At 35.6% G+C, this 25084-nt stretch overlaps 1 protein-coding gene across 24 annotated transcripts in view; it reads left to right on the top strand.

Annotated features, from left to right (window-relative positions):
- SEC31A (SEC31 homolog A, COPII coat complex component) overlaps positions 1–25084 on the top strand; it is an 85954-nt gene that overhangs the window by 27066 nt on the left and 33804 nt on the right. For 16 of the 24 annotated variants that reach the window (XM_037530035.2, XM_054688147.1, XM_037530042.2 and 13 more), the window contains 11 exons: positions 1183–1381; positions 2804–2899; positions 4077–4217; positions 5402–5544; positions 8874–8973; positions 11184–11345; positions 11549–11701; positions 18525–18764; positions 20051–20125; positions 22793–22831; positions 23306–23383. In XM_037530035.2, the coding sequence (XP_037385932.1) occupies positions 1183–1381; positions 2804–2899; positions 4077–4217; positions 5402–5544; positions 8874–8973; positions 11184–11345; positions 11549–11701; positions 18525–18764; positions 20051–20125; positions 22793–22831; positions 23306–23383 (1426 nt within the window). The remainder of the gene's footprint in view (positions 1–1182; positions 1382–2803; positions 2900–4076; positions 4218–5401; positions 5545–8873; positions 8974–11183; positions 11346–11548; positions 11702–18524; positions 18765–20050; positions 20126–22792; positions 22832–23305; positions 23384–25084) is intronic. The other 8 variants (XM_054688151.1, XM_054688155.1, XM_054688153.1 and 5 more) reach the window with 1 other exon arrangement.

Below are 25084 nucleotides of genomic sequence, written 5' to 3'. Positions count from 1 at the left end.
GCCCGATAACACTGTCTTTAACCCCTGCGCCACCAGGGTTAAAGACACTATTTATTTCTATTTCCTATTTTAAACATCAGCTATAAAAACACCACTTTTTTTTTTTTTTTTTTTTTTTGGCATAGATGAACAGGATGTAGGCCAGAGATACAGAGGGTGAGAGGATTCACCAGAGACAGAGTGGGGAGAAGAATAGTCGGATTTACTGAAATACACTGTTGAGGGGCGATGTGGGTGAGACAGGTCTGCTGCGACACATGTGGGTTAGATCCCTGGCCAGAGATTGAACTCAGGCCACAGTGGTGATAGTGCTGAGACTTAACTCCTAGGCCACTAGGCAGGCCCCATCCATAATTTTTTATTCTCCATCAGTAGGGGAACTTGTCATAGTAGACATACTTTTGATGTTACTTTTACTCTCAGGATCTCAGTATTTTTCTTAGAAAATTTCAGTTGGTTCCATTGACACCTTTATATTCAACAAACCACTTGGTGATTACTTTTGTAGTCAAATAAAATCAAGGGAAGTGATTGATTAGCTCTATTTTACCAATGAATCAAAAGTAGCTTGGGGGGCCTCCCCGGTGGCGCATTGGGTTGAGCGCAGCGCTATGAAGCTATCGTGCAGCATGAGTTCGATCCCCAGCCAGCCAGGGAGATTCCCACATGGCATGGCAGACCTCTCCTGTCTTGCCCAGTATTCCCCTCAGCAGTGTATTTTGGTCCTTTTGCCTGTTCTGCTCCCCACTCTGTCTCTGGTGGATTCTCTCACCCTCCCGCACCTTTGGCCTGTACCCCAGTGCTTGTATAAATAAATAAAATCTTTAAAAAAAACCCAAAACAACAAAAGTAGCTTAGAAAGATTTAGTAATTTGCCCAGATTCTCACAGTTTCTAAATGGTAAAACCAAATTAAGCTCATATATGAGACACAAAAATCAAGTATACTTTAAAATTATATTTACCACTACAAAGAGTTTTACTCCTTAAATATAGTCAGACATTCACATGAGTATAAAAAAACTAAAACGCTGTTTCACTAAATCCTGCAGTGTTACCAGGAATGGAGGAGATGCAGTGTTTCTGGAATACTTACGAAAATAAACTAAGTACATAACTTCAGATTCTTTTCTGTATATATTTGACTTTATAAATGAGTCATTTTACTCATTTTCTCTTAAAGGTACCACAAATTGATTTGGGGCCCTCATAAAATGGATTCCAAAGGAAATACTTCTGGAGTTTTAATTGCAGGTGGTGAAAATGGAAATATTATTCTTTATGATCCTTCTAAAATTATAGCTGGAGACAAGGAAGTTGTGATTGCCCAGAATGACAAACATACCGGCCCAGTGAGAGCCTTGGATGTGAACATTTTTCAGGTCAGGCTTTGGCATTTATTCATTATTTTTGAGCTGTGTGCTATTTATTTGAAATAAATACATGAATCTACTATTCATCAATGTAGGACTTGGCAAATTCAGTTCCTGCTGGTTGATGAGTGAGTATTTATTTGAAGAATGAAGTGTTCAGAGTTGGTTTCAGGGTGAATAGTACCAAATACATGGTGGGGATTAAGCTCTTGGGGTTAATTCTAGAGGTAGAAGATGGATGTCATACTATCTAGTTGAACTTTAGGAGTCCCAAAGGTAGGAAATTTTGCCTTTTAAAAGTTTGTGCTATTCAGCGCTAGGCTAGTGCTGTGATGTCTGGGTTAATCCTGTGCTTTTTTTAAAAGAAATTTTGTAATTATGACAAAGAGATTACTACTCGTATCAAATAATTAGACATTATACATAAATTCAGCACAAATTTAATGACTAAGAGTCTCTTACTGTTGCTCTCAAACATGTTGAATATTAATTGTATAAATATATAGGTTAATGAACATCTTGAATTAATAGGATACTAAAGTATAAAAGCCAAAAAATAAAATTTAAGAAAGTTTGAAGTAGTTATTTTTACTGTATTGTAAGTAAGTACTTATGATATAAAAATACACAAATCCAGCCTTTCTTTGTACAGTTTATGGAGTCTACTCTTTTGCTTACATAGCTAGTTCCTTTGTTAATTGAATTAAACAGCTGCTGATTTTTGGTTGAAGTGTCATTTATTGTAGGTGACAACTACCGTAGAATTCCTCCATTTTCCTGGTTATGTGTCAGTTGATCAGGAAAGAATATATGAGTGAACAAAGGATCAAGGTCACTATATGCAACTCATTGTCATCCTGTACAGATTTAGCATCTTTTTGACCCTGAAGGTACAAAAGAGATAAAATAAGAATATTGCTACCTAGAATAGGATTAATTATAACTATATTAGAAATATTTGAAGTGTTAAGACAGGAAATTTTACTAGCTGTATTTTTGGTCTGACTCCAGAAGCTGGCTTTGACATATCCTAGGATAGATGCCATTATTTGAGAGTTCATTTATTTGTCTGAAAGCAATAATTGGTGGCCTTTTTTGTCTCCCACAGCCAGATCCCCTTCCAGAGATGCAAAACCACAAACGATAATTCCCATATGGTTGCATGATTAAGAATTTATTCATGTAATTATTTTTAATGTCTTATTTTAAAATGTCAGTAGAACAATTATTTTAGTTAAATAGAAATGTTTCTCTAAAAAAACTATTTAAATTCAAATTGTCATACATAGTATTCTTGTTTTGCTTTTTTAATTAAATAGAAAAATTATATGTTCTAAAACATACAGATCTTTCCAGGTCTGAACTGAGTTATTCTAAGTTCACTTAATTATTTGCAAGTGCTATTTAGTCTTTTATTATTTCTGATTGCAGACTAATTTAGTAGCCTCTGGTGCTAATGAATCTGAAATCTACATTTGGGATCTAAACAATTTTGCAACTCCAATGACACCAGGAGCCAAAACACAGGTATTACATTAATTTCATGTAATTAAAAGAACCCAAATCAGTTCTACACTTGTTATTTCAGTTGTTTTTCACAAAAAGTATATTTGTTTAAAATCAGCATTTAGATATTGTTGTCTTCCCTTCAGCATCTCAAAGTATTAATAAACTTGTTTCTTCAAAGTATCAGTGAGTCCTTCAACAGCGAATACTTATTCATTGAGTACCCTCTAACAGACAGTAGTCAGTGTTTACGCAGTAGTGAATAAAATGGACAAAAGTCCTTACTAATTTTTCCAGATATTTGATATAGTACTAGATATAGAAAAGTAGTGCAATAATACCTAACCTGCAATAAAACTCAGAATGGAATAGAAATTTATTTAAAAAACAAAAACCTCCTTATATATTTCTAATAAGCTGAGAAAGAACATTTTTCCCCCTGCCTTTTTGCATAGACTACTAGATTTGAGTAGCTGTTATAACTGCCACTAACGTTTTGGCAATCTGAGAGATAACATAATGATAGCACATAGCATACCATTTATAAAGTTATTTTTCTAATAGCTTAGCCTGTCATTTTTGCCTTCCTACTTTTCCAGTGTATTGATCAGCATCTACTCTGTGGTCTATTATCTATCTTGTGACAGTTACAAAATCAGCAAGGTTTGATTTTTAATAGGAGCCTAATAAATGACTGTTGAATGAGACAGTATTAAACAAGATAAAATATTTTTGTTAAAAAGACTTATTTATTTATGCATAGAAGATCTGGGGTGTAGGCCAGAGGTGCGAGGAATGAGAAGATTCACCAGAGACTGAGTGAGGAGCAGAACAGGCAGATTGACTGAAATACATTGCTGAGGGGAGCAGCGGGCGAGACAGGAGAGGTCTGCTGTGCCATATGTGGCTTAGATCCCTGTCTGGAGATCAAATGCAGGCTATAGCAGTGATAGCTTGATAGCTCTGAGACTTAACCCTTTGGGCCACCAGGGAGGCCCCAAGAGAAAATCTTGAATTGGCATATATCTGAGCTTTAACCTATTGTGTACATTTTGAAAACTTTGGAATATATAAAGCACATTTGTGGAATGAATAGATAGATTTCTAAGTAATCCATTTTGTTTCATGAAGAATCAGATTTTGTAGTTAAATTTAATTATAATTGAGAAGTGTTTTTTTAAGAGTTTATTCCTTATAGCCTGCAGAAGATATCAGCTGCATTGCATGGAACAGACAAGTTCAGCATATTTTAGCATCGGCCAGTCCCAGTGGCCGGGCCACTGTATGGGATCTCAGAAAAAATGAACCTATCATCAAAGTCAGTGATCATACTAATAGGGTAAGTATATGATTGATGTGTGATGAATACATATTTTTGCTATAGTTATTATGAATATAGGTATTCTTACATTGTCATAATTGGCAACAAATCAGATTTCTATGAAGTTAAGTTCTATTTTCATTGCCCAGTATGTTAGAGTGAAAGGTTTTATTCCTTGAGGAAAATAATACAAAAATAACAATAAGTCATGTTGGATAATACTGGTGAAGAGAGAATTTGATAAATTATGGGGCTTATACTGGTGGTGGGTTTTTGTTTTGTTTTGTTTTGTTTTTGCTAACTATTTCAAATAATTACAGCAACTCTCTAATTAATCTTTAACTTTCTTTAGAATGTACAGAGTTTTCCTGCTGCTAATTTTGTGATGTGTGAACTTGTAGTTTCCAAACTCCTGACTTCATATTTTCTGATTGGTACTGTGAAAGTGAGCTAATATCTTTCTCCCACTTGCCCATTTAATTTTTAGCCTTACAAATTTTATAGCTATAAAGTAATTTAGATGCAATTTAGGGGACCTTGTTTTGTTAGATTATTTTTAAATACTTTGTTTAGTTTGACATTTCAAAAATGAATTTGCCTGGATTAGAGAACACATGCAAAATTTTAAAACGACGACAAAAAGAACAAAAACCTATTTAAAAGACTTTTTTCAGGGTATTGTTTTTCAATGAATGAGGAATTTTAAAACAAGCTTCAATGGAGTAAGGCCTACGATAGGCATTTCAGTCATTTTCTAAAATACTCAGTAAGATCAGAAATTCCAGGAAATTTTCAATAATAATGTTAATTTGATGTAAAAATTTAAATGATGGTGATGTTGCTTTTGATATTTTATCATTATCGAAGAGTTCTTGGTTGTTGAAATCTTTTTATTTTTCTGCATCTGCTAAATTTTAAATGTATATAAAACTTTTCCCTAGTTGTGATTTTGACTGGAAAACTCATTCTTGTCATAGAATTAGTCTGACGTAGATTGACTTTTTATAGCACATAGCTAGGTGAATTGAAAACATTTAAACTTTTTACTTTTAGGACTAATAAAATTTAGTAGCTTTAGGTTTTGTTTTTAATAATATACTAACCTGAGCTAGTGTTTTCTGTTGTTTAAACAAAGAAATATTCCTCAAGTTCATTTTGGCTTATAATATGATTGATAAAACGTGAGTCTTAATTTTCTGCAGATGCATTGCTCTGGCTTGGCATGGCATCCTGATATTGCTACGCAGATGGTCCTTGCCTCTGAGGATGATAGGTCACCAGTGGTCCAGATGTGGGATCTTCGCTTTGCTTCCTCTCCTCTTCGTGTCCTTGAAAACCATGCCAGGTATCATTCTGCTCTTTCAACAAACTTGATTTGTTAATTTTTAAAAACATTCCAGGTATCATTCTGAAAACCATGCCAGGTATCATTCTGCTCTTTCAACAAACTTGATTTGTTAATTTTTAAAAACACATCTACTTACCAGAGACACTTTTTTGGGGGTGGGGGGCGGGAGGGGAGGGATTGCGGTCAGAATGGGGGGGTTGCAATTGTATGGGGAATATAAAAATAAAATTTATTATTTAAAAATAAAATAAAATAAAATTACAACTTAAAAAAAAAAACACATCTACTTAGTACTTTGAATTGTTAGATTTTTATTAACTTCAGAATCTACTTTATCTTGACAAGTTACTAGAAGGTCACATAATCAAGTGATGACTTCTAACCCAAAAATCCTGTTCCCAGAGTACACACTCTTAACACAACATTCTACTTCCAATTTTAGGACTGATCATAATTTAGCAAGACAGATCATAGTGGGTGTAGGAGCAATCAACCTCTCTAATTTTCCATTTTACTCCTCTTTAATAAATGCAACTATTGGCTTATATGACCTTGAGGTCCCTTCCAGCTCTACAATTTGTGACTTTTTTGTTTTAAAGATTTATTTATGCATACAAGAAATGGAATACAGGCCAGAGGTGTGGGGGGTGGGGTGTGTGTGTAAGAGGATTCACCAGAGACAGAGTGGGGAACAGAACAGTCAGATTGACTGAAATACACTGTTGAGGTGAGCAGTGGGTGAGTCAGGAGAGGTCTGCTGCGCCATGTGTCTTAGTTCCTGGCCGGAGATCAGACTCATGCAGCAGTGGTTATGGATAGCTTCATAGTGCTGCATTTTAACCTCTTGTGCCACCCAGTTGTGTGACTTTTTAAAATACTTAATAAGAACATCTAAATGTTCTAGATTTCTTTAAAAGAAGTTTTGACATGCCTTAACATGCATGATTGGAGTCTAACAGGGAAAGGCAATTATAAATTTTTTTTTCTGCGTACAAGTACTGGATTGTAGGCCAGAGGTGCAGGGGGTGAGAAGATTCACCATAGACAGAATGGGAAGCAGAATGGCTGGATTCATTAAAATACACTACAAAGAGGGCACAGTGGGCGAGATAGGAGCGATCTGCTGTAACCATATGTGGGTTAGCTCCCTGGCCCAGGGAAGGCAATTGTAAAGAACATTATTGATGCAGTTGGGAAAATTTTAATATAGACTATATATTAAAAATTATTATATGTTATTTATTGCATGTGAATAAATATTTTCAGTATGTAATTGAAATATTGTATAGATGAATTTTCTTATCCACAGAGATGAATCTTAAGGATGACCTGTATGATAACTACAATTAACCCTGAAATGGTCAAATATATATATATGTGCATATATGTCTATGTATGTATGAAAAAGGGAGGGACATAGTTCAGTGTGGCCAAATTGGTAAATCTAAGTGAATAGTGAGGAATATGAGGGTGGACATAATACTGTCCTCTAAAAAATACTTTTTTAAAAAAGATTTGAACTTTTTTTTTTTTTTTTTTAAAGATTTATTTATTTATTTATTTGTTTATACAAGCACTGGGTACAGTCAGAAGTGCAGGAGGGTGAGAGAATTCACCAGAGCCAGAGCGGGGAGCAGAGCAGGCAGAAGGACCGAAGTACATTGCTGAGGGGAGCAGCGGGCGGCAGGAGAGGCCTGTGCCCCATGTGGGACCCTCCTCCGGTGGCCGGAGGGCAGCCGGGGATCGAACCTGTGCTGCAGAGGCTGCGGGCAGCTTCGCAACCCAGCGCTCAACCGCTGCGCCACCGGGGAGGCCCAAAGATTTGAACTTTTTAAGAAAAAGAATATTTGGACAAACCAGATACTCTTAAACAATGTGGATCCTTCTCTTATACTATCTTTCCTTGAATTCTGAGCGGAACTTAGTTGAAGAAACATTATCAAATTAAAAACAACTTTTAGAGAAGAAAACACCATTAACTCAAACAAATTAAAAATGAGATTTAACTATATTTGGGAAATTTTAAAAGTTAAGAAACCATGCATCTTAGAAATGTTTCCAGCAGAGTTAAGGGATCTGAATTTGTATGCTTTTATTTTAAGAAATATGCAAACATAGTTTCTAGTAGCTAGACTTTTATTCTGGTTTCTAGTTTTTTTTTTTTTTCATTGCATGGTAGTATTACTAACTTCTTCCATCTCTAAACAACAAAGGAATGAATATAGAAAAGACAAAATATTAATAGTGTTTTTCCCTCGCGTGGAACTTTTCTTTATGGTAACCTGAATTTTCAAAATAGCTACAATAATTACTTTTGTTATAGTTAGGATTAAAGTACTTAATCCTAACTTATAGTTAGGATTAAAGTACTATAACACCAAAAGAACTATAAAATCAGATCTTTGTTATTTAGATTTGTAGTACTTTGTGAGACAAATTTTAAATTTTTTCTTTAAATTAAAAAAACTGGGGCCTCCCTGGTGGCATAAGGGATTAAGCACCGCACTATGAGGCAATCTGCAGCCTCTGCAGCATGAGTTCGATCCCTGGCTGGCCAGGGGGCAACCCACATGGCGAAGTAGACTGCTCCCACCTCGCCCACTGCTTCCCTCAGCAGTGTATTTGGTTGGTCTGCCTGTTCTGTTCCCCATTCTGTCTCTGGTGAATCCTCTCATCCCCCTACATCTCTGGCCCATGCCTCCGCTCTTGTATGCATAAATAAATGGCCCGTGCCTCCTCTCTTGTATGCATAAATAAATGAATCTTTGAAAAAAAAAAGAACGGGGAGAAAAAATTTAAAAAGCTGCATTTGGTAGAAGAATTCTGCAAATTATAAAAACTAGAAAATGTAAACATAACATAGAAAATGTAAAATAGTTGCATTTCCTACCCATGCAAAGGCAGAACATTTATTGTGCATTTATTAATTTGTAGTTACATAATTCCAATTAAATATTTAATGTAATTATGTATTTTTATACAAATTTACATACACGGTTATCTTTTTTCATTAATTGTAAGAAATAATTTTCTATAATGTAATTTTTCAACTACTTATTTTTTTCATCACAAGATGATCTGTAATTTATTATTATATAGTTCATGTCATTGGACATTTGTTTTCATTTTTGCTATCATATACTTTGCACTATTTTGAATGCAATGTAATAATCAAATGAGTATACATATTACCAAATCACTTTTGAAATGGTTTATGAAATGAAACTTCTATTAGTGTATATTCTCAAGAAACATATTTAGAAATAATTTGGGTATTTGATTTTTCTGACGATTAAAAATTGTTTCATTTCTTTTTTTTTTAATAGGGGGATTTTGGCAATTGCTTGGAGCATGGCTGATCCTGAACTGTTGCTAAGCTGTGGAAAAGATGCTAAGATTCTTTGCTCTAACCCAAATACAGGAGAGGTATGGGGAGGAAATGTTTCTCAAGCTTATAGCTATTATAATATTTTATTTCTAGCTGAAAAAAGTATTTTCCATATGGATTTTTTAGTGCATTATTACAGCTTAGTAGATGGGAAAATAGATGGAGTTATGTGAAGCGGTCATTGAGCAGAGATTTTGTCAGCAACGTTATCTAAGCTCAGTTGTTTCAAACATGAAAAATCTGTCATTGAAATAGTATATTTGAAAGTAAAAATTATCTCCTAGCCCCCATATCCAATATAAGATGTTTATTTAGACACGAAATACTTGATTTATTTTACATGTGGTGTCTGTACAAACCCATGTCTTCAAAGTAGGAGTACTCCAATGTTGATGTCTTTTTCCTGCTTTACCGTTCCTCATAATTCCCTTTTACTTGAAAAATCAGTACATGTAGGTTTTTAATCTCTCTTCTGGACAATATAACAAGAATCTAATACTTTTTATAATTAATATTTGTCATATGCTCTTCCCATGGTAATAATTTAAATGTAGGAAATTTTACCCTATTGAATGTAATTGCTATATAACTATAATTTTATTTGCTTTGGGTTAAAAATTGGATTAAAATAATTTAAAATTATTTTATTCTAGTAGTTGGATGGTTTCCCTTTCTTACAGTGTTGGACAAGAGTTCATACATTTTAACTACGGCTTTACACGTTCATCTTTTTTTAAATTTAGATTACTGTAAGTGTTTTCCTAGTTACTTTTATGGGATGCTAGTAAAAATAAGAGTATCTTCGATAGGTTTTAATCTATAATATTAAATTTGTTTTGCATTAAATCTATAATATATTAAATCTATAATAAGCACTTTTGTTATCTGATTTGTAGCTTAAAGTTGCCACATTTATTGATATCTGTAAAATATAGAAATGTTAAAGTTAGGGGGTGATAGAGACAAAATTAAAATAATAATTTTTACGCCATATGATTTGTACACCAAGGAATAAAAATCTGGGATTTTACACTGTGCCTTCAAAAATGGGTTCAGAATTTATGGAAATTGTTCTTATTTTCTCAGCTATGCAGTTTGGTTAAATGAATTTTTTTCTAAAGATATATTTTTATTTATGCATACAAGAACTGGGTTGTAGGCCAGAGCTGCGGGGTGAGAGTTTCACTACAGACAGAGTGGGAAACAACACAGGCAGATCTACTGAAGAACACTGCTGAGGGGAGCAGCAGGCGAGACAGGAGAGGCCTGCTACACCATGTAGGTTAGCTCCCTGGCTGGGTATTGAACTCATGTTGCAGTGGGATAGCTTGATAGCGTGAGACCTTAACCCCTGCGCCTCCAGGAGGACCCTGATTAAATGAATTTTTACTTAAGATTACTTGTGTGTGCTTAAACTTGGAAGGAATAAACCTGTAGAACAGGCTGCAACTTTTAAAATTTAGTAGATGTTAATGCAGATTGGAACAGAGAAGTGATTCAGCTGCGTGTCTCATCAACCAATTTAAGCATCAAGAATGAGCAGATTATCTTTTCACTTAATTCTGTTTTTGCATAAAAATTATTTTAAATATCACCAGATGCCAAAGTTAAGCTAATTTAACTTAATTCATAAAACCATGAAAGCTGTGCTCATATTAGCATTAGTTACCATCACACTAACTTTGAATTAGCAAGAGTTATTACAATGTAAAGGTTTTGTGTCATTTTTATAGTTTTTCTGTATTTTTCCCACCTAAAGGAAACTGTCTATGCCAAAACTGTAATAAGGGTGATATAAACATGTTTTTTTCAATTGACTAAAAGAGAAATTTCTGCTTGAATTCTTTCTTTTTAAGATTAAAGTTGGTCTTTAAATTGAAATTGGTTGTTTGGCCTTTACACAGGCAGAGACAAACAGGATACCAGTGATCTTTTATTTTAACAAGTTGAGTCTAGTAGAATATTCTTGTTTTTCAATAAAAATGGAAAAAAACCCTCCATTTTTAAAATGAACTTGTGCCAAATCTGATTGAAATTTTGAATGGCATTTCTTTTTATCATAATAAACCAGCATAATATACTTTTGTTGTATGTTAAGGAACTTTTTATAATTACTTTTCCTGGCTAAAAAAAACTTTCTAAAAAGAAAATGCTTCATCAAGCGGCACTTGTTGATCATATTAATTCAGGTGTTTGGCTATAAAGTGACTGTACCACTTTCTGACTGTCTTTTGTTTGTTTGACCTAGGTATTATATGAACTTCCCACCAACACACAGTGGTGCTTTGATATTCAGTGGTGTCCAAGAAATCCTGCTGTCTTATCAGCTGCTTCCTTTGATGGGCGTATCAGTGTTTATTCTATCATGGGTGGAAGTGCAGATGGTTTAAGGCAGAAACAAGTTGACAAGGTAAACTTGTTAAAGTTAAGGTTTTGGGTTATAACACCTGAAAAAAAGCATAAATCAAAATCATATAATGATTTTGAAAATGACTTCACTGATCAACAATTCTGATTAATTTGACTAATTATGTTTTAAAAATGTTCTTAGCTATGACTTGAAAACATATAATCTTTTTAAGTTACAAATTCTCCCATCTTTATTTTTTTCAGCTTTCATCATCTTTTGGGAATTTGGATCCCTTTGGCACAGGACAGCCCCTTCCTCCGTTACAAATTCCACAGCCAACTACTCAACATAGCGTAGTGTTGCCTCTAAAGAAGCCACCCAAGTGGATCCGAAGGCCTGTTGGTGCTTCCTTTTCAGTAGGTGGATTTGTTTTTATGGTCCATAAGCAAGAAGGATCTTTAGTAAAGGGTTATTATAGGATTGATCACATGGGATGGGTTTCTGGTTTGTTTTTGATTTTTAAGATTTATTTTTTTTTATACAAGGACTGGGGTACAGGCCAGAGGCAGGGGAGGGTGAGAGGATTCACCAGAGACAGAGTGGGGAGCAGAACAGGCAGACGGACCAAAGACACTGCTGAGGGGAACACAGGGCGAGGCAGGAGAGGTCTGCTGCACCATGTGGGTACCTTCCTGACCAGCGGGGAATTGAACCCTGCACAGCAGAGGCTGCGGACAGCCTCATAGCACTGCGCTCAACCCACTGCACCACTGGGGAGGTCTGGTTTCTGGTTTTTAGTCAATCAGAAGGATTTCTCAGAAGAGGTGGGAACTACTCCCTTTTTAAAAAATTGTGGTAAAGTATACACAACATAAAATTTTACTCCTTTTAAAATACAAAGTTTGGTGGCATTAAGTATGTTTACATTGTTGTGCAAACTTCCCACCATCCTGTGCCCCTCATTCTCTTATTAAATGTGATGTCCTTGTTTCTGCTTTGTCTGTTTTTGGGGTAGGGAGGTGGAGGAGGTATCCTCCTTTTTGAACAACCTTTCCACTAGATTTTTTAAAATCTTATCCATTGTTAAATGTACTGTAAAGCATATAACTATATGCAACAGATCTTTAGATCTGTTACATCTTGCAGAACCCAAACTCTATACCTATTGAACAAAAACTGCCCATTGCACAGCTTCTTAACCCTTGATAATCATGTTCTATTTTTTTTTTTTTTTAATTTTAGATTTTTTTTTTTTAAAGAGGCACGTATTTTATTCATTTATTTATTTGTTTGTTTGTTTTTGGTTTATACATGCACTGGGTACAGTCAGAAGCGCGGGAGGGTGAGAGAATTCACCAGAGCCAGAGCGGGGAGCAGAGCAGGCAGAAGGACCGAAGTACACTGCTGAGGGGAGCAGCGGGCGGCAGGAGAGGTCTGCGCGCCATGTGGGACCCTCCTCCGGTGGCCGGGGAGCAGCCGGGGATCGAACTGGCACTGCAGAGGCTGCGGGCAGCTTCACAACCCAGCGCTCAGCCGCTGCGCCACCGGGGAGGCCCAATCATGTTCTATTTTATGCTTCTCTGAGGTTGACTTTAGATCTCTCATATAATGAAATCATGCAGTATTTGTCTTTTTGTGATTAACTTATTTCACTTAGCATATTGTTCTCAAGGTTCTTTTAAAAGGCCGAGTAGTATTCCGTTTGTGAGTATGTGTGTGTATGTGTGTGTGTGTACACCACATTTTCTTTGCCCATTAACCTATTAATGGATAATTATGTTGCTGCTACCTCATGTCTATTGTAAATAATGTTGCAATGAACATTTTTTCCAAATATTACTTTGAGATCCTATTTTTCAGTTCTTTTGGATATATATCAAAAGTGGCATTATGGGATCTTAAGGTAATTTTATTTTTAATTTTCTGAAAAACCTCCATCTTGGTTCCCATACCACCTTTACTATTTTTATTTCTATCAGCAAATGCACAAGGATTCCATTTTTTTTTCACATTTTCACTAACAAGTAATTACTTTCTAATTTTTAGATAGCAGGCATCCTAATGGACTTGAGATGATGGTTTTTATTGGCATTTCCCTAATGATTAGTTAGGTGAAGCATTTTGTCATGCATCTGTAAGCTATTTGTGTGTCATCTTTGAAGAAATGTCTATTCAACTCCTATACCCTTTTTTAAAAATATTTATTTTATTTATTTATGAATGCAAGAACTGGGGTCTATGCTAGAGGTACCGGGAGGTGAGAGGATTTACCAGAGGCAGAGTGGGGAACAGAACAGGCGGATCTACTGAAATACATTGCAGCAGGCGAGACAGGAGAGGTCTGCTGTGCCATGTGAGTTAGTTCCCTGGCCAGGGATTGATCTTTTGCCATTATGGGTGGCTAGCTGGCGAGGGCTTGATAGCGCTGAAACTTTAACCCCTGCACTACCAGGGACAAACCTCCTGTGTCCATTTTTTAATGGAGTTGTTTGGGGTTTTTTGTTGTTGAATTTTAAGAATTCTTTTTTTTTTAATATTTATTTATACAAGAGTTGGGGTACAGGCCAGAGTTGCGGGAGGGGGAGAGGATTCACCAGAGACAGAGCGGGGAGCAGAACAGGCAGACGGACAGAAGGCATTGCTGGGGGAGCAGGGGCGAGACAGGAGAAGTCTGCCTCGTCATGTGGGATTCTCCCTGGCTGACCGGGAATCAAACCGGTGCTGCGGAGGCTGAGGACAGATTCACAGTGCAGCACTCAACCTGCTTCCCCACAGGGGAGGCCCCTAAGAATTCTTTATATGCTCTGGATATTAACTCCTTATCAGATAAAGCATTTGTAAATATATTCTCACATTCTTCAGTTTTCCTTTAAACTCCACTCTTTCCTTTGCTGCTTAGAAGCCTCCTTTGTCTATTACTGCTTTTTGTTATCTCTTCTTTTTGGTTATTGTATCTAAGAAATTGTTTCCAAATTAATGTCCTCAAACTGAAACTTATAAAACTTTCACCATTTCTGTAGACCAGAAAAAAGAAATACTATAGGCTTATCCTTAATATTCTCAGTTTACATCTGTTTTTAAAAATCTAGCATAGAATAGTCCATTTGTCCATTGTTGGGTTACTGTCTCCCTACAACCTACAGGTATGATACTATCTTTTTAATAGTAATATTAGAAGTTAAAAAATATTTCTTATATACTTTGTGCCAGGTAATATTTTAGCATTTTCAATAACATTTTATATTAAGTTATATAGTTTTTATAACCACTTTTAAAATAACCACAATTACCTCCATTTTGCAAATAAAGAGAAGTACAAAGAAATAAATTGTCTGATCTTGCATATATAAATCTAGCTATTATGTCAGTTTAATCAAATGCCTACTGTACATAATGTTAAAAATTGGTCTTTTGGTAATAATGTCTAAAATTAAGACTTTAAACTTAAACCATTTTGTTCAGCATCCCCACAACTTTTTATATTATCAGAACAGAATTGTACACGTCATAGAATTCTGTATATACATCGTCCCTAAAACTGAATGAATCCTTCCTCTGTAAGTGACTGTTGAGTTCTTGGTGTCATTCCTCTATTGACACAGCTCATAACTTTTCCTTTGGCCTCTCCTATTCATCCTTCAGTTCTTTATAAATAACATGGATTTATTTCACCTTTTATAGTGTTAATTCTCTTCATTTTTCCACTTAAACATGATTACATGTTACATAATTGCATATCTATTGCTTGTCTTTACCCCTTTCAGTCTATACTACATATACAGGAGTAATCTTTCTGAAATAGACTTTTAATTATGTCACTCATAAATTCATTCTATAGATTTAATTAACCTTCACCATCCCTCTTACCTGGTCTTCTTCATTATCTGCACTCTGCCTTTGAATCTTTGCTTGTTTAAGGAATTTTCACTTTTTTTTTTTTCCACTTTTTATTTATTTATTTATTTACACAAGCACTGGGTACAGTTAGGCTGTCTACTTCATAGGTATGTTTCCAGTACCTAAAATGGGGCCCAATTAATATATTATTTATTTATTTGGGGACTGAAAAGTGAGCATCTTTATAAGATAAGTAACACTCCTTTCTTTCACATATGAGTTTGGAACCAAATTAGAGAGATGGAAAATCAAAATGTCAGTTTTAGTAGGTAGATTTATTTAGTAGGTAGATTTATAAGGTAGATTGGAGATTGTAATTTAGATGTGCAACCATTAGTGGACCTTGTAACAAATTAGAATATAGGCTCTAACAGCTAGATTTTCATCTGTTTTGTTTGCCTATACTATATTCCCAATGTCTGATTCAGTAAATATTTTGTTTGCTTTGTCCCTGTTAAACAGCCTTAGCAACCTTATCACAGGTAGACCTAGGTAGGCTCTGTAGGGCTTTCCTTGAAGGTACAGACAACTTACCTGTGTGGACTAGAGCTCTGTGTAGGATGATAGACACAAAAAGAATTGATGCAAATATTCTTTATTTCTTCACTGAAAATAATGTCAGTGTAGTCAGCCCTTTCCCAGGAGAGTATGAGGGACAGAGCGGCTAGAAGTGTTCTTCTGTTTTTCCCTTATAGATTACCATGAAAATTCCTTCTCTCTGTGGATAGGAGGTGTGGGATGTTAAGTGTCCCCCTCAAATATCTTTTGGTTACCATTATTGAAGTTTTAGAATTTTTAGTTATTTTTGTGATTATCTTGTAAATAATTTACCTAAGTATCTATGTCTTGATATATTAACTCTACGTAATATTAATTGAAACTTTTTGTTTTTAATGAACTGGGGTGAAGGCCAGAGGTGCAAGGAGATGAGAGGATTGACTAGAGACAGAGTGGGAGCAGAACAGGCAGGTTTACACTGCTAAGGGGACCAGAGGTTGAAACAGGAGAGGCCTGTTGTGCCATATGTGGGTTAGCAACCTGGCTGGGAATTGAACTCAGGCTATAGAAGTGATAGCTCTGAGACTTAACCCCTAGGCCACCTAATCTAAACTTTTCTAAGCAACATTAAATTGCTGCATTTGTAATTCCTTCCAAGTTTTTCAATTATTTTCTTGCTAAATTTTTAGAAATTTTTGTAAGTTGCATTATTTTTACTTTACTAAGATTTCAGATATATATTTATTGTCTTAAGTTGCAATATTTAAGTTTTCTATTTTTGCTTAGGTCAGTTTTAAAACTGATAACTAATACATCATTCATATTATTGTAATTGTGTAATGTAATATTAATATTACATAGCACCCAGTATTGAATAAATTTAATCATCTTGTAAAACTGGTTAAAAACTGGTTTCACTTGTACACTTTTCTCCAACTTTCCTAGAACCCAGAAAACTCAGCAGTTTTGTCATTTTGTGAACTTACATGAGTGGTGTCATCTGTATCTCCGTTAATATTTTATGTGTCTGTTGTATTCAGTTTTATTTTCATGTTCAAGTTTCTTAAGGATAGTTGTATTTACTTTTATATCTTGGTATTTTCTACAATGCCTGACATAACAAACACTGAACATATTATACATTTAATAAGTTCGTGGGAAGACCATAGTTGTATACAGATCCAAATTTGGTCCTGTTTCCTTCTTTCCCTGTGTTCATTTTTTTATAAATATATTAGATATCTGCCTGTTATGTTTAAGATAGATATTATATACTGTGAAAAATACAAGAATAAAGGAGACAAAGAATAAAGTCAGGGAGGAAAAACTTTACCCTCTTAGGATTTTTGGCTGAGTGGGAGAATTAAATTGACATAAGAAGATTAAAAACATACAGGAAAAAAACGTACAGGTTGGTTTTTTTGTTTTGTTTTTAAATATCAGTCTTTGAGTTATTTAGGAAGCTAGTTCAGCTAAGTGTTTAGAAATCTAGGAGAAAAAAGATTCTGTGATTAACGAAGTTTGAGGAATCCTAAGCTAAAACCATCTGGGCACATTTCTTGATTGCAGTGATTTTTGGAGCTTTTACTAGAGCATACAGGCTTTTACATGTATGTATGAACCTCCAAAGGAAAATGAACAACCAAACAAGTGGCAAAACCTGAGTTGTTTATATAAGAGATTGGACAAAGAATGCCAGTTGTACAAAGTAACTAAAATATATAGACTAAAGGGAGATAATTATTTTAACAAGTTTATTTGTACAGAATTCTCTTGGCCTTGACGCCCATCTGTGATAATGAAGATGTTTGTTTCCACCAAGAGTAGAGAGAACAGATAGAAATGGGGGATTTCATCTCCTGTTTTCAGGAAGAAAAGAGATCAGAGGGCCTTCCCTGGTGGCGCAGGCTGTTGAGCTTAGCGCTGTGAAGCTCTCAGCGGCCTCTGCAGCACAGGTTCGATCCCGATAGGCTGGCGAGGGTCCCACATGGTGCGCAGACCTCTCCTGCCACCCGCTGCTCCCCTCAGCAGTGTACTTTGTCAGTCTGCCTGTTCTGCTCCCTGCTGTGGTTCTGGGGAATTCTCTCACCCTCCCACGCTTCTGACTGTACCCAGTGCTTATATAAATAAGTAAATCTTAAAAAAATAAAATAAAATAAAATTTAGAGCCTAGTACAGAAATATGTGCAGTTAAAAGTTGAAACAAGGGCCTCCCCTGTGGCGCAGCGGTTGAGCATTGGGTTGCGAAGCTGCCTGCGGCCTCTGAGGCGCCAGTTCTATCCCCGGCTGCTCCCCGGCCACCGGAGGAGGGTCCCACATGGTGTGCAGACCTCTCCTGCCACCCGCTGATCCCCTCAGCAGTGTACTTCGGTCTTTCTGCCTGCTCTGCTCCCTGCTCTGGCTCTGGTGAATTCTCTCACCCTCCCACGCTTCTGACTGTACCCAGTGCTTGCATAAATAAATAAATAAATAAATCTTAAAAAAAAAAAAAAGTTGAAACAAAAAATAGGTGATAAACTGAGGCTATCAAGATGGAAGAGATGACATTTGCTTGGGACCTTAAAGGGAAGTAGCATTGCATATGTGGAAGGCAGTGAAAACAAATAGGTGAGAAATTGTGGAGTACAATAAATAGTACATTTTATCTGGAAGGTGGCTATTATGTAGCAGTATAATTGAAGTCCAGAGTCAGATTGTGGAGCATGGGCAAGGATATCAGCTAATTTTATTTAAATTGGTGTCTATTTAGGCCACAGTTTTTTCCATAAGCAGGTTTAAAATTAGCACATTTTTTGGCTACATCCTTGTTGTTCAGACTGATTTTGTTCATTTCTTCTTTTATAGTTTGGAGGCAAACTAGTTACCTTTGAGAATGTCAAAATGCCCTCCCAGCAAGGAGCTGAGCAGCAGCAGCAGCAGCAACGCCACGTGTTCATCAGTCAGGTTGTGACAGAAAAGGAATTCCTCAGCCGATCCGACCAACTTCAGCAGGTCGTGCAGTCACAAGGATTTGTCAACTACTGTCAGAAAAAAATTGATGCTTCCCAGACTGAGTTTGAAAAAAATGTGTGGTCCTTTTTGAAGGTAAAGTTGATATTAAGACAATTTTATTATCATTATCTGCATAGTTCATCTATTCCCATTATATGCTAAGTGTGTTTATTAAAAAACAGCATATTAAAAAAACAATTGGAAGACTGTGATGTTGGGAACCTCATGATGAAATTAAAGAAAACTTAAAAAGAACACACTACTAACTTCATATCAAGAATTTTTCTTTCTGGACAATGAAAAGCCTAATGTGAAGCACTTTTTTTTTTTTTATATATTTTTTTTATAGAGGCATGTTTTATTTATTTATTTGTTTGTTTGTTTTGTTTATACATGCACTGGGTACAGTCAGAAGCGCGGGAGGGTGAGAGAATTCACCAGAGCCAGAGCAGGGAGCAGAGCAGGCAGAAGGACCAAAGTACACTGCTGAGGGGAGCAGCGGGCGGCAGGAGAGGTCTGCGCGCCATGTGGGACCCTCCTCTGGTGGCCGGGGAGCAGCAGGGGATCGAACCGGCGCCGCAGAGGCCGTGGGCAGCTTCGCAACCCAGCGCTCAACCGCTGCGCCACCGGGGAGGCCCTGAAGCACTTTTTTAATAAGTATATAAGACAATATCATAAATGTATTTGACAGAGACAACATTCAACAAGTCTATTTTAAAACTAGAATTTAGAGTGTCTTACAATGAAATGATAGGGAAATGAAATTATAATTTCATTTGTATAGAAGCTCTAGTTAAGGAGAATGGGAAAAGAAGGATGAGCTATAGGGGAAAGAGGATGTAAACATTTCTCCTCTCTTACTGAGTTGCACTTAAAGTCAGTATATATACTGAATTGACCAGCAAATAGAATTTTCTGGTTGGTCATTGTGCCTCCACTGGAATGTCTGTTTCTTGATACTGAATTTTCCAAAGAAAACTGATCTTGAATACAAATGATACCAAGTTCTAAAATGAGAGAATTTCTTTTTATATAGTGTAATTAAGTATAAATTTTGCAAAAGAGCTTCAAGGAGTTGAATGTTCAACTTAGTGTGCATTTTGTATTCATATGACTTTTGGACATGAATTAGTATGTATTTACCAAAATTATAGTTTGAAAGTAAACTTTAGTCAACCAGGATGATCAATTACCAGCATAATTATTATTAAAAATAATTTATTTTAAAAAAACTATTTGGAATCTTTCTCATCGTGAACCTTCTGGTTAATACTTTAGACTTCAGATACCTTTAATAATTCTATTTGGAATTTGATCAATTAATTAAAATGTGGGCTTTTAATACAGGTCATTGTTTTAACATGTATCTTTTTTTAAAGGTAAACTTTGAGGATGATTCTCGTGGCAAATACCTTGAACTTCTAGGGTACAGAAAAGAAGACCTAGGAAAGAAGGTAAACTTTTGGGAAAGTTAAGAGAAAAGTTAATAACTTGTATAACATGTAGCTCTTTAAAATAAAGTTCTAAATAAATTATCTCAAATAATTTTCAATAAACATGTAACAGGAATCTGTATTTACCAAGGTTCCCCCACCCCAGTTTCATAAGTGCCTTTATTTATTTTTTTAAAAGATTTATTTATTTATTTATGCATACAAGCACTGGGGTACAGGCCAAAAGTGCAGGGGGTGAGCAGATTCACCAGAGACAGAGTGGGGAGCAGAACAGGCAGACTGACTGAAATACATTGCTAAGGGGAGCAACAGGACAGGCAAGAGAGGTCTGCTACACCATACACCATGATGGTGGCTGGTGATAGCTTGATAGCTCTGAGACTTTAACCCCTGGGCCACCAGGGAGGCCCGTGAATACATATTTTTATTTTTTTATTTTTTTTTTTTTTTATACTTATTTTTTTTTTTTTTTAATAGAGGCATGTTTTATTTATTTATTTATTTGTTTGTTTGTTTTGTTTATACATGCACTGGGTACAGTCAGAAGCGTGGGAGGGTGAGAGAATTCACCAGAGCCAGAGCAGGGAGCAGAGCAGGCAGAAGGACCGAAGTACACTGCTGAGGGGAGCAGCGGGCGGCAGGAGAGGTCTGCGCGCCATGTGGGACCCTCCTCCGGTGGCCGGGGAGCAGCAGGGGATCGAACCGGCGCCCCAGAGGCCGCGGGCAGCTTCGCAACCCAGCGCTCAACCGCTGCGCCACCGGGGAGGCCTCTGAATACATATTTTTAAATGTGAAGCTTTACCTTGTACCTAGATTTGTAAGCTGCCAGAATCCCCTTTATTTCAAACTTGATTTGAAGAGCTGGGTCAGGGACAGTTGAGCCTTAAAAGATATTGTAAGCCTCAAATACTGGAAGTAACAGTTAAATTTTAAGAGTGTATATAACCAAGGGCTCTGTGGGGGGAAAAAAAGAGAGAAACTGTTGGAGATTACTGAGTTCACTGCAACTTAAGTGATGAAAACTAGGGTTCTAGTTCAATTTTTCATGCCAACTGTTGATGCCATTAACTCACAATTCCTAATTGAGTTGTTCTACCTGCCAAGTAACTTGTAAATAATTTGAAACAAGGGTAATTTAATTGAACCTGAATAAACAAGTCCAGGTGATTTGTTTAATATTTTAACTTAGATTCCCTTTTTTTTTTTTTTAAAGATTTGTTTATTTATACATACATACATACATACATACATACATACATACAAGCACTGGGTAGAGTCAGAAGCTCAGGAGGGTGAAAGAATTCACCAGAGCCAGAGGGGGCAGCAGAGCAGGCAGAAAGACTGAAGTATACTGCTAAGGGAAGCAGCGGGCAGCAGGAGAGGTCTCCACGCCATGAGGGACCTTCCTCCGGTGGCCGGGGAGCAGCCGGGGAACAAACCAGCGCTGCAGAGGCTCCGGGCAGCTTCGCAACCCAGCGCTCAACCGCTGCGCCACCGGGGAGACCCTTAGAATCCCTTTTAAAAGGAGGCAATCAGGGCCTCCCTGGTGGCGCAGCGGTTGAGCGCTGGGTTGCGAAGCTGCCCGAAGCCTCCGCAGCACCAGTTCGATCTCCAGCTGCTTCACAGCCACCGGAGGAGGGTCCCGGTTCCCGCATGGCGCACAGACCTCTCCACGCCATGAGGGACCTTCCTCCGGTGGCTGGGGAGCAGCTAGGGAACGGCACCCGCTGCTCCCCCCAGCAGTGTACCTCTGTCCCTCTGCCTGCTCTGCTCCTGCTCCCACTCTGGCTCTGGTGAATTCTCTCACCCTCCTGCACTTCTGACTGTCCCCAGTGCTTGTATAAATAAATAAATAAATCTTTAAAAAAAATAAAAGGAGGAAATCATAAATGTAAATCTAGTTTTATAGTTTTCTCCTTAAAGAAAACGTTGATGTGAACAGCATTAAAAAGACTTCTTGACTTTGGAAATCTTGAAAGAAATGTTAGATTCTTTGACATTGTAATTAACCCCTTGTAGTTCTCTAAAAGGAACTAAACTTTACTATAGCACTACAAGGTTCTTGCATACATGGTGCCTTTTAGAAACAGAATTAGTGCTCTTTGATGTCAGATGGACCTAGGATCCTATCGCAGCCCCATTGCTTCCTGTTTATATGTCTTTTCTCACTCCTTTATATTTTTATTTTATATTTAACTTTCATTATTACTGTAAACTTATCAGTGCTTTAACTTTTTAGGTTTGTAAAGAATTAATTATGAAAATTTTACTGCATATCTTACAGCAAAAATGAGGAAATTTAATTGTCAAAATACTTGAAATAGCAGTTATTCCCATAGTGAGTAACTGAAGAAATATTTTTAAAATCTATTACAGTATTTTCCTGAAATCACGGTAGGTTAGTTTTGTGATTGAACAGCAAGTGAAATGATGTGATCAATAGAACTCCATGTAGTGGAAATGAGAAGTATTGAGAAACCAGTTCTGTCCAGGTCTCATTCTTTTCTTAAATGTACTACTCTTAAATTTATTTTCTTAAATATACTATCCCTATTCTGAATTTTTGTGGATTTTTACCAAGGAAAATGGAATGAGCAGTGAACATTTAATGTATGTCTTCAAATAGAATTTTGAAGCTCAGCAGGTGGGTTATTCTTTTTATTTCAGATTGCTTTGACTTTGAACAAAGTGGATGGACCTGATGTGGTAAGAAGACCTTAAAAACAGCTGCTTTTTAAAATTTAGGTCATAACAAAGGAAATGTAATTCAGAAGTCTGTTTTATTACTTCTCAGTATTTAAAAAAAAGTGAATATCCTAAATACTGTAAATGGATAAATCTCTTTTTAAAATAGCCTAAGTTTTGTTAGAGCATTTATTTGTCTTACAGTATTTGAATTTTGCTAAAGGAAAAAAAAAAATTAAATCAGTGACTGCTCAGATACCTTAAGGTAAAGATCTGTGTTGCCTAGGGACATTTGGTAGGAAAGAAAGGGAAGGTCTTAGCAGCAATGCCTCTGTTTTTCTTCCAATGGTGTTTCTAAATTTACTTAATGTTGCTTCTTATGATAAAACTAGTTCTAAATGTTGTTGGTTGGGTCTTTTGTCTTCTTTGTTCACTAATAACTTTTAAACACTACATCATATTCTTCAACTTCTGTGATTGTTTTGTGTACCAAAGGCTCTTAAAGACTCTGACCAAGTAGCACAGAGTGATGGGGAAGAGAGCCCTGCTGCTGAAGAGCAGCTCTTGGGAGAGGTACTTATTTTTTTCATTTTTAATTATATTAGAAAAAAATAATTTGTTTAACTCACCTTGAAATATGGAAAATTCTCTTGATTTCTTGTGAAAAATAAAGTTGGAACATACTGTTTTCTTAGAGATGTTTAGGATAGTAATTGATTTACCTAAATGACAGAATATCATCTCAGAAATCTTTAGTTCTTTGACCTAGCTTCTGGACTGTATGGTTTAAAATTAACAGTTGATGTTTGATTGATTTAATCTGGTAAGATGGATATCAGAATGACAAACAGAATAGATTTACTCAGAAATCCACATTTCATTCATTGTATGTAAAGTTAATTTGGGGGGTACATTAATATTTAATATTTAGCGCCCACTATCTGTAGCATAAATTTCTGATTAGTCTTGAACTTTGAGTCCAAGTAAGGAATTTTTCACTAATAAAATGATTGTCATGGTTTTCTGTAAACATGTCATGAGTTGCAGTTGAAAAATTTTTATAACTAATTGAAAAGAGTCCTTGAACACAGAGTTGTATCATTAATTTTTTCCTTTTAATTTTGTGGGTCTTTTTAAACCACTAATAGTTCTATAATTTACTTTTCTTCCTTTTTAATTATATTTACTCGTGGAAAATTAATCAACAAACTCTTGCTTCTCATTTCACTTTTGACTTTTTCATTGTTCTTTGTGTTATGGGTATATCCTGACTAAAATATTTCTTACAATCTCTTATTAAGTTATAAAATAATTAGTAAATTTAAGATTATAACAAGATGATTATAATAAATATTTTCTTCAGAAGTGAATCTTCTAGCATTTGTTTATACTGAGCATAAAGGATATGGATAAAATTTTACTAAAAGTTTAAACTAATCTTGGGAATATTTAGACAGAATTGTGGGATAAATTATGGATATGTACTCTCATTTATATTAAGTAGATGAACTATATAATCAAAGAAATATTTGGAAATATACTCATGAATTAATAGTAAGAATAATATCTAACAAAACTGTAGTCATCAATGTGTACTTTTGAATATTTGGAAAATCTGAAGGAGGTAAAATGTTCCGCTTTATCTTGATAATATTTGTCAAACAGTAACACGTTGAAGATACTTAACACATTATGAATTCTGCATACTTTGCCCTTATGTATATTTCAGAAGTACATAAACAGATTTATTAATTGTTTTTAGAAAGTAAATTTGAAACATTGAGTTACAAGAAAAGTGTTTTGGGCAAGTTTTTTGTTAGTGAATATAACTGGATCAGTATCTTGATTAAGCATTAATATGAATAACAGTTAATTTTTTTTGGTTTTTGAAGTCTTAAACTCTCTTAGTTGAGAAAATTAAGGTTATACTTATTCTCCTGTAGTAGTCGGTATTAACTAATTAAGAATATTTACAGATGATGTACTGTGCTCTAGTAAAATTACCCAACCAAAACGCTTCTGACTTTGAATGCTAGGCAGCTGTAGTCACATGTAGATAGCACAATAACAAAAGACAAAAGACAGATATTTTTATCTCATGTAATACAACTATGTTTTTCTTTAAAAATTTCTCTGTAATTTCTTAGATATATTTTTTGTCTTCTTTTGAACTTTATATGCAGAAAAAATACTTGAAATATTCACCAGTATATGCCTCCATTATGTTTATTTTCTTCTAAACACAGAATTTTTTTTTAATTTATTTTTACTCAG

This window comes from Talpa occidentalis, unplaced genomic scaffold (genome assembly GCF_014898055.3).
Source record: "Talpa occidentalis isolate TD23 unplaced genomic scaffold, MPIMG_talOcc4v2.1 talOcc4.6, whole genome shotgun sequence".
In the NCBI taxonomy this organism is placed as follows: Eukaryota; Metazoa; Chordata; class Mammalia; order Eulipotyphla; family Talpidae; genus Talpa; species Talpa occidentalis.
This window is presented reverse-complemented; position numbering and strand designations above follow the sequence as displayed.